This window comes from Castanea sativa, chromosome 8, assembly GCF_040712315.1.
Source record: "Castanea sativa cultivar Marrone di Chiusa Pesio chromosome 8, ASM4071231v1".
NCBI lineage: Eukaryota > Viridiplantae > Streptophyta > Magnoliopsida > Fagales > Fagaceae > Castanea > Castanea sativa.
The window spans coordinates 45970252-45980695 of NC_134020.1; the positions used below are offsets into that span (position 1 = coordinate 45970252).

At 34.5% G+C, this 10444-nt stretch overlaps 1 protein-coding gene across 1 annotated transcript; it reads left to right on the plus strand.

Annotated features, from left to right (window-relative positions):
* Window positions 1-6737: 6737 nt before the first annotated feature.
* Window positions 6738-7757, plus strand: LOC142605715 (protein S40-7-like). The gene has a single exon (XM_075777150.1). The coding sequence runs from the start codon at window positions 6831-6833 to the stop codon at window positions 7593-7595; it is 765 nt and encodes a 254-aa protein (XP_075633265.1). The 5' UTR covers window positions 6738-6830; the 3' UTR covers window positions 7596-7757.
* The last annotated feature ends 2687 nt before the right edge of the window (window positions 7758-10444 follow it).

Sequence of the window (10444 nt, forward strand, 5' to 3'; positions counted from 1 at the left end):
AAGGCATCATTGCCGAAACTTTCCGCATCTAATTCCAAGACCAAAACCTTCTATCATCATGAATACTACAATATATTGGTCATACATATATAATGCAACTTAAGTAGTAATACATTGAAAAATATTCAAAATAATAACACTATCATAAAAAAAAAAAATTATTACGTGTAACATGCAAGTCTGCGACTAGTTTATATCTAAAAGCTGACGCGTAATATTTATTGTTGTTACACTCTTGGTAAATCACTTTATCCTCTACATCATTGCCACGTTATTATTGTTTTCATTTTTTTTTTACCTTTAATTTTTTTGACAATATTAAATATATAAATATATTGGATTTACAAATTCATCTTGGGCAGTTTTAACTTTATATATTCACCTACTTTAGCTATACATATTCATCTTTAGACGGTTTTAACTTTACATATAATTTTGTCCATTTATCTTCCTTTATTTTGGCTCGTCTTATTCTTATCCTCTTACTATAAATTTGTTACTCTCTCCCGTTTTTTGTATATTTTTCCTACACAAAAGGTTAATTTTTGCCCCTTTTTTTTTTCCTTCATTTTTTGTTGGATTTTTTTTATGAGGTTTGTACTCCCATTATCTTATTATTGACTAAGATATATGTGTTACTTGATGCAAGTATTTTTTTTATCATTTCATTTACAACACAAAATAGTTTTAATGTTGTTGATCAGATTTAGGAAAAAATCATATTATAATATGCCCATATTTTGTGTTGTTGTTAGGTTTTAGTTAATTTGAAAAATAGCAGTATAGTCTAGACAATACGATGAAGAATAATTAATGCAGTTGAAGAAGATGGTATTTGTACAATTTCCTTTCACTATTTGTAAATATTTTGTTTAACAAATTAGCAGCAAATTGTTATGTCTTTATTATATGATATTTTTAGATGCTTGAGTATTCGAATATTTTGTATTGCTTATTCCTTATCTCATTCATGTATTCTTTGAGATTTTTAAGAAAAAAATTCAATTTTTTTTGTCTAAAATTATTTATTTATCTATTCATTTTTCATATGTTAGATTAGCTTTTGGATTAGATTATGATAGTATTAACATAATACTTCTTATTTTTGTACTCTTGGTTACAATCATTATATATAAAGTTATAACCAATACTTTTTTTCTTAGGAATAATGACATATTTCTACTGCATCACTTCAAAATCTTATTAAAATTTTTGAATATGATTATGCATTGGATATTTGGCTTGATCACATCATGTTTGAAATGTTTTACATATTCGGAAGAAGAAGTTTGACTTTGTTATGATTTTTATTTTTCCCTTTCTTTTTTTGAATTGTCATTTTTGTTGTTTTTTTTTTAAATACTTTTTTTGGTGTTTTTGATGGTACGGTAGATACAATTGGATTTGAAAAAGTTTTTTTAAAACTAAAAAAAAAATCAAATTTTATATACTTTTTAATAATACACAAAATGCTATAAATAATTTTTATTAAAAAATTAATATTTTCACTACATTTTGAATTCTCGAGAAAAATTATATTGTTTTCATTTTAGTACGACAAAAATTATATATATATATATATATATATATATATTACATTTGTGATTGTTCTTATAATAAATAAAAATATGATTATGAAATACATTACTATTTATTAAATTAGTTCAAACTGCAAAAAATAATTTTAATGAGATCATTTTAAAAATATTATCACGCACAAAGCGCGGGTCCACGACTAGTGTTATATAATAACTAGTCATATGCCATCAAAACATTCAAAATAAAATTACATGTTAAATAAGTCAATGTCTTAATTCATATAATATATTATATGAATTGTGTTTTATATGATACAGTATAATTCTTCCTTAATGTTACACCTAATTTTTATTTGGTTAATGTTTAAACAAAATCCACAATTAGATTGCATGTTATATATGTACCTTAATAGGTGTGTAATATTTTAATTTTTATATCAATCGTATGTTATTTTAGTTATTTTATTGATAAACTTAATTGTTTTACTTACCTGGGAGTTTCTTTAGAAGGATCAAACATGTACTTAACAAGAGCATGTAGGACCGTCCCCACTCCCGCGCTAAAGGGCTTAAAGGGAGCCAATCTATGAAGTCATTCTGTGAATTGGATATTTCATATAAGTAATGCCAAGTGAAAGCTACCTACCTTGCTTTGCTAAAGCTCTACCTAAAGCTTTACAAATCTTGAAATTTAAACTTTTTACAAATTAGATAGTTATTGATCTTTTGATTATGTTAACATTTTGCAAGCTTAAAAGGTATAATAAGACAATGAAATCTACCAAGTAATATAAAAAATATCTAAATAAAAGTTATCGAGTGGTAACACTGAAAAAAGTTCAATGCTCGTTAATGCTTAGTGAGGGTTTTTTTTTTCTCTCTCTCTTCTTTTCTTTCTTTTTCTTTTCTTTCTTTTTCTTTTCTTGAGGATTGAAGGAGTCATTGATAATATGGAGGGTTATTTGTAAAATTAAAATGCTAGAAGACCTTGAAATTTGAAGGACTTGTTATGTTTTCATTAGAGTCTTATTAGCATAGCCTTTTGTTGGGAAATGAAGGACCTCGATAGAGAATGGGTGCTTTTATTGAAGATAAAACACTTGAAAGGAAGAGGATTTTTAAAATTCCCTGATGCTAAATTTAGTTATTGGTGTGGAAAGGCATTTGGGATTGCAAATAGGTCATCAAAAAGAGCCTTGTGAGTGTTTGTTTTGTTTTGTAAAGTTGTTCATATGTGTGTTTGTTTTGTTTTTTCCATTAAAAAATATGAATTCAAAATTTTTGGTTTCCATATTGGAGATGGTGCTTCAATTAATAAATGGAAAAATGTTGTCATGTGCCCATTGGTTATAATTAGGGGTGTTAATAGGTCGAGTCAGCTTGGGTTTGGGGTGACCCACTACCCAACCCAATAACTTCAAGTCTTGAACTTCTAGACCCATCGCCGATAGCCGATTCCATCAAAACTAATCGCCTAAACCTTGTAAATCCAACAATTGGATCAGTCGAAATCTTATCAAACACGATGGGTTATCAATGCCTCATGACATGATGGAAACTCGCAAGATATGATCAAGATCTCATCAGTTTTGGTGGAGATCTGCACCATATTTGACGGAGATGACAAATCTATTCTAGATTTGGTAGAAATCTCCTCAAATTTGCAAACTTCAATGGCATAATTCAAAGAATATGGCTCACAATCAGGGACGGAACCAGGATTCAAACCTGGGGGGGGGGGGGGGCCAAAGCTTAGAACAAATTTTTTTATGAAAATAAAAACTAACATTTATTTCATATTCAACAAAATACTACATATAAAATAAATGTTTCTTAAACATTTGATATTATAAAAATGTCAACAAAGTATAATATATAAAATAAATGTTTCTTAAATATTTCAACACATTTATCAAAATAAAACTTAACTCTATTTCATATTCAACAAAATATTACATATAAAATAAGTGTTTTTTAAACATTTCAACACATTTATCAAAATAGAACTCGACGCTATTTCAGAGGAGATCCAAATATATATATATATATATATATATATATATATATATATATATATATATAATCTCTGATTTGTATTTGCCAAAATCCACTCTTCATGTCAAACTTGCTGAAAACTACAGCTTTACTAAGCCTATTGACTAGGTCTTTTTTGTTGGGAATTGGGTACCTTACCCATTCTAAGACTTTGTTAAGGGGCTTGTAGTTGACGACTAATCTAGGAACACCTCTTTCTATCTCAGCATTTTTCTGGACATAAAAGGCTGGGCAGGACCATGGTGATCTAGATTTTCTGATGATTCCTTTCTTAAGGAGGTCCTCTATCTCTGCTCTGCAAGTATCCATGAGTTCTTGGTTCATTTGGATGGGTCGAGCTTTGGTAGGGATATCCTTTTCATTGAAATCTTTGACATATGGGAGAGCTATCTCGTGTCTCTTTCTATGCCAAAAAGCTGTGGGTAGATCAGAGCAGACTTCCTGCTTAAGTTTTTCCTCAAACTTTCTGATCTTTTCTTGGAGGGTTTTGCAAGTTAGTTGGTCCTCAACTTTCTTGTATCTCATTTCCTCCTGGAGGTACTTAAGATGTATGGTCTTGGCACTGATCAGGTTTAAGGTTTTGGAGACAGAGTCTGCCTGGATGGTGCTAATGTTTCTAGGCACTGGTCCACTAAGAAACTTAAACTTGATGGTTTGGCCAAAGGGATGGGTAGTAAGTCCTTTACTATCCACTGTGAAAGGGTACAAGATGCAGAGGAAAGAATTTCCTAAGATGACCCTGTCTGTCATATTTTTGACAAGAACAAATGTGGTTTTGAAATACATGTTATCTTGGCAAACATGTGCTTTAGGAAGTTTGAATTCAATTTGCATATTTCCGCCACTTGCGGATATATATATATATATATATATATATATATATATATATATATATATATATAAGGGCAAATCTTAATTTTTCAAATTACATATGTATACCAGTTTTTTTTTTAATTGGGGGCTATTAGGACCAAAATCTAAAATTTCATCACATATATATGCACTAGTTTTTTTTTTTTTTTTTTTGGGGGGTGGGGGAGTGGGGGCACACTGCTCAAATTGAGCGAGTTTCAATTTAGGTGGCTCTGGGTTAGACAAATTTCTCGGGTCCAAGTCTTTGATGGACGACACTCTAGTTATAATCTAGCAAAATTTCATTAGATAGCTAGTTTGATTTCCAAAATACAAACCAAGGGGATATGGACAAAGTTATTCAATTGTTTGACTAGACTAAAATAAAATTTATACTCAAAATTAACCTTCTTATGTCTCCTTGAGAAGACCATCCAATTTTCGGTCCCGATTACCATAGGGCAACTCAATGTAAAGTTATTCAAATACATATATAAAAGAGTTTTTTTTTTTTGTCTTTTCTTTTATATATATTTTATAATAAAAAAATAGAAAACTCTCTATCAATTCAGCCTATATTCAACATAACAGTTAGGCTACTCGCAATAAGGGAAGCCCTTGCTAGAGCAAAGAAGGCAAGTATGGAGAGAGTGATTTTATTCTCCTACCAAACAAGGAATTGAAAGAAGCAATATCCAAGAGGAAGAAGCACTGGCAGAATTTCCAGATTTGGAAAGACATCCTAATCCTTGGAGGACAACAACTCTACCAAATGACTTTTGTTATTCCTCCAGTCTTTTTGGAGGAGGCCATTAGGCTAGCTATTAAAGCAGTTAAAAACTACCCAAATGTTGACTAGATATGTAAAAACTAATGGTTGTGATTTTCCAATTGATTTTTTTAAAAAAAAGAAGATAACATCTCAATGTTTGCTGTAATTGGAAGATTAGTCTATGTTGGTTGTAAACATCTTCAAAAGTTTAAAAGTCAAAAAAGGGCTTAAACCTCTAATTTGGAAGATAGCCCAAAACATTCTTCCTTTTTATTTATTTATTTTTTTACAATATCTATATATATATATATATATATATATATATATATTACTCTAGAATAATCTAAGTGTATATGTGTGTGAAGTTCCTTCTTGGAGACTTGAACCCCAATTTTTGTCCCACACACCTCACAAACACTTATACTTGTGAAGTGACCATCACTTTAAGGGTGTACAGTGGTGCCTGAGACATTCTTTGAATGGAGAGTATACATACAAATTTCATGACAATAAATTACATGATCATGAAAGGATGTGACAAATAATCAATTAGTTTGAAAGAATCAATACATATAATTGTTCCAAAAAAGAAAAAAAAATCTCCACAATAATTAGAAACGAAAGTATGAAATTTGAAAAGTAAGAATATGCCTTAATTGAAGAATAATTTTATTACCATCTAAAAACATTTTGCTTATCTCTCATTTTTATCTTTCATCGTACCAAAATCACCTTTAACCCATCTTATCTTGAACTTGTCCTGCTTTCGTCTCGTTCAATTTTTTCATGACTCAAAAAGGAAATAATTATAAGACACCCTTAATCCGACCCCACCCATCTCATTGTGATTATGAAGTTCCACATAAAAGATGTATTATATTATTAAAAAGTCCCATATTTGTAGGCAGCATGTGAAGTCACTACCAAATAATTTTTGTTCAATCATCTCTTCTCATAATTGTTTGGTCACTCTCAATTTGTCGTTTAGTTTCCTAAATATGGCTGTCACATTAATTCCATGATTGAGGGAGATCGAAGATATAAATTTGTTCCCCTCAAAGTATGTGGGAGATGTAAAAAAAAAAAAAAAAAAAATTACTAATATAGAAAAACAAATATAGAGATTTCTTATTTGTTCCTAGAGAGTAGAGATTCCAATTTTATCGCCCATAAATAATTTAGGATGAATAATTTTTCTCCATTATTTTATCATAAAATGCCAAAATTGCCATCCAGCGAGACAGCATCAACAAAATCAAAGATCCTTGCATGGGTCCCACTTCCCCTCAAAAAAAGTAACCCACTTTCTCAGGCTTCACTGTTGTCCCACGTTTATGTCATTGCTTACCGATTCCCCTATATCTGATCCGCCACGTCACTCACGCACCTCTATCATATCTTAGCTAAACAAAATCACCGCCGATTATACGTAGATCAGCGGTTAGAAATATCTGCACATATCCTACGTGAAATGTAGGGTATGTTTTCCCACTCAGCTGATTATTTATATGTTTCCAACTCTCACTCTTCACCGCTATCTCAAAGCAACAAATTCTGCGCCCAAAAAAAAAAAAAAGCTACCATTTTCTCTACGACCCGACCGGCCGGCCCGCATGGAGCTCAACGGCCCGACCCGGTTTCGACCGCGTAAATCCACATCCAGCGAACGGTTTCTTGGCGCGTTTTCCCACGCGTCTCACGAAAACCCTAGCTCCTCTCTGACGACGGCGACGACGACGACCACATCTAACGCCGCCGTGGAGCTCAACGAGGACGATGTGTTCTGGACCGGAAGCTATTCCGAAGCGGACGAAAACCAGAACCACAGCCAACACCACTCGACCTCTCCTTCCACACCTCGCCACCTCCTCCACCACCACCACCACAACAGCAACAACCACCAGCTCAATTACCAGAAGAGCTTCGCTCAGCCGGAGGCCAACGGTTTCGGCATCCTCGCCGCGCTTCCGGAGAACGAAACGGCTTCGCCGAGCGTCCGAAACGTTTCGCACTTTTACCACAAGGCTTCCGTGTCGTCTTCATCCTCTTCGTCCTCCTCTTCCTCCCGCATGATTCCGGCGATTCCTAAGCCGCCGGTCGACCGAATGCCGCTGCCTTCTTCGGTCAAGTACCAGTCGGCGCCGGTGAACGTGCCGGTCATGTCTCAACCGATGCGGAGTCCGCACGAATTCGACGACGTGAACGACGACGACGACGGCGTGGACGGCGAGATGTTGCCGCCGCACGAGATTGTGGCGAGAGCTCAGTCGCCGATGCTGGCCTGTTCGGTGCTCGAAGGCGCCGGGAGGACCCTCAAAGGGAGGGATCTCCGGCGGGTTCGCAATGCGGTGTGGCGCCGGACAGGTTTTCTCGACTGAGGACTTCGATTTCCCTCCAATTTCTCTGGGGAAAAATGAAGAAAATTTGTGTCTTTATTTTTTTATTTAATATTTTTTTTTGGCTCATTGACAATTACTTTGTGCAAAGTGTAAGTGTTTGGTTTAATTAAGCATGAAGAAGCATTCGATTTTAGATGGAAATTTAGGTACTTGTTACTTTCAGTTGTGAATGGCTTTAAATCTGTTTGTTCCTTTTAAGTTTTGTTTGGTAGGTGAGAAAACTATGGTTTTGAATGATATTTTTAAAACAATGTTTGCCAATGGGGATAAAGATGGAAATTTGACCAATGGTTTTTTGGATAAAGGGATTTGATGTGGAGAATTTGGATTTCAATCTTTAGTTTAAATGACTTGAAGTGACAGTTTTTCTTATTGAGATAACTTTAGGTGAGCAAAGCTACAGCATATGTGAGAAACATAAGTTACATTTTCTTAATTTGAACTGTGACTAAATAACAATTCAGTGGCAACAAGCCTATAAGTTTTGTTCCAATATTTTTGGTGTAAGACTGTGGAACCTTTTGCTTACATATGAGTAATATTCCTTCATGTAGGTGGGTGATTTGAAGGGGATGGAGCCGGAGAAAATTTTAATGGTGAGGCAGAAAAAGGACAAGGATGGCTATAGTCGAGGATCTAGCTTCTTGCCAAGGAAAGAAAAACCTTCAGTGCAATTACGGCCAATTGGTGGAGTTGATCAAAGGTGCTCTGATTAGGTTTTTAGAGTAGCAGAGTAATAGTAGCTAGATATGACATAACTTAGTCAGTGGAATGTGGGAGCTTTCTGGATTTGGCGCGAATAATCTCCCAAAAGTAGGCTTTTGGGTTTGTTAGGCGACTCTTTTCTTTGGTTGGCTGGGGGACATGTGCTAGGATGGCTTTTTTAAAGCTCTAAGCATGGGGGGACAAGTCCAATAGCACTAAATATGTTCGAAAGTTGGTGAGGCTCACTAAAAGCTAATATGAGGAGTCAGTGGCATTCAGAGCGCTCTCATTTTGAGTGAATCTGTACTGATTGACTGATCAAGGAGAAAATGCCTTTGGGAATATGACTGTGTTATCCTGGTGAAAGTGGACTGTCAAAAGTCCCGTGGATGGATGGGTGGACAATGTCTAGTGGTAGTACACTTGTTGAGGTGATCTGGGAGGTCTCATGGAGTATGGGCTGGAATCCACTTTGGGTTAGTGTGTTGACTTAACCATCAGAGAGCACCTATGGTCAACCCCACCAGTTGGCCTTGGTTGTGCTGAAGGTTTTTCTTTCCTTAGTAGGAAGCTAGATCCTCAGCTTGAGCCATCCTTGTTTGCTCTCATCAGACGACTTTGCTGTGGTTCCATCCCCTTCAAATCATACCTACATCTCAGTTCCATTAGAAATTTGAATATTCAAAATTTAGCAGTAAGAATATGGCCTTATTCAAGCTTTAGTAGTAAGAATATGGCCTTGTTGATGAGCTACAGTTACAATTCATATTTTTCTTTCTACGCTACTCCTTTTATTGTAGCATGTAAAGATTTAGGTTTAACATATATTGACTTATAATATATTAGTATTTATCTTCTTAGGCGTAGATGAAGATGTCAATTACTTGCGTGTAATCTCCTGACTTAAAAAACAAGTATGTAATGTTACACAGCATCTAACCTTATGTTTGTTATGCCTTTTGTTTTAATCTTTTCCCCTAATCTCTTCTTTTCGTAAGGGGTTATCATGTAATTTCTAGTCTCAAAGTATGAAATACAGAAGTTTATCAATGGCCAACTCAAGTGTGGAACTCGTTATAGTTGCATATGTTTGCTGTTTACTTTGCTTCATTTTGAACTGAAGTTGGATTTTAGTTTGTTCGTTATACCTAATTGTGCAAATACTTGAGAGATAACAATGTACACTTTCAACTGATGTGTTGTGTATCCTTAATTACTTCAGTTGTGTTTTGCCAACTTTAAAGCATATATGCAGTTTTGGTAATCCATGACCAATCTTCCATGTGTTCATTACACGTTTATAGTTTTTACTGAATACATATAACTCAGGTTAGCTTGAAAGGAATTGAACTAGTTATACAAATTCCAATGAGAGTTTCGGGCATTTAGTGAAGAACAGTAATTTTTGGGGTAAGGGACTGCTTAGAAGAATTACCGAAATAACGTACTGGGATGGGGGGTTTAGTTATTTATCCATTTTCGCATGTCACTATTGTTTGGGACATGGTTCACCAAAGGATCTTTTTGTTTCTTAACATTCCACCCAATGATTCTGCACTGCAGTTCTTTTTGCAACAGGGGTCTTCTTGAAGAGTTCTTGGTGTCTGGTAAGCTGACAATTTTTGTAAATTGTCTGTTACCCCTTCTGCCCATGGCTGCTGCTGGACCCCTCAAAAAAAAAGTTTGCAGTTGAGTCAATGGGAGAAGGAATGGTGGGGGATTTGGGCTGCATTTTTGCTCATATAGCTTTCAAGATGTCATGCACTTCAATCTTGTATTCGGCAGGGTAATGCTATATGTATCATGTGGTTGCATTCTGGATTTTCTTGTCAACCTCATATAGAGTTGAGATTGCATTTTAGTTACTAATCACTGACTGCATTGGTGAATTAGAATTTGTGGACTAATTGGAAGTATTTTTGAGGAGCCTGGACCTTCATTTGTGACTGGGAAGATTTCTTTTAAAGTAAAATGAATGTGATGGTGGCCGTGTTCTCCTTTCCCATGGATGGTGGTTATATGTCTCTTTATGCTCATTCCTTTTGCATCTGATGCAGAAGCTTTTAATCCTAAGTGGAAGAAAGAGAAATTCATTTTTTTTTTTAAAGTATGAGAGTACCTGT

What these genes read in the sequence shown, in the direction of transcription:
- LOC142605715 (XM_075777150.1), top strand. Translation starts at nt 6,831, where the DNA reads ATGGAGCTCAACGGCCCGACCCGGTTTCGACCGCGTAAATCCACATCC.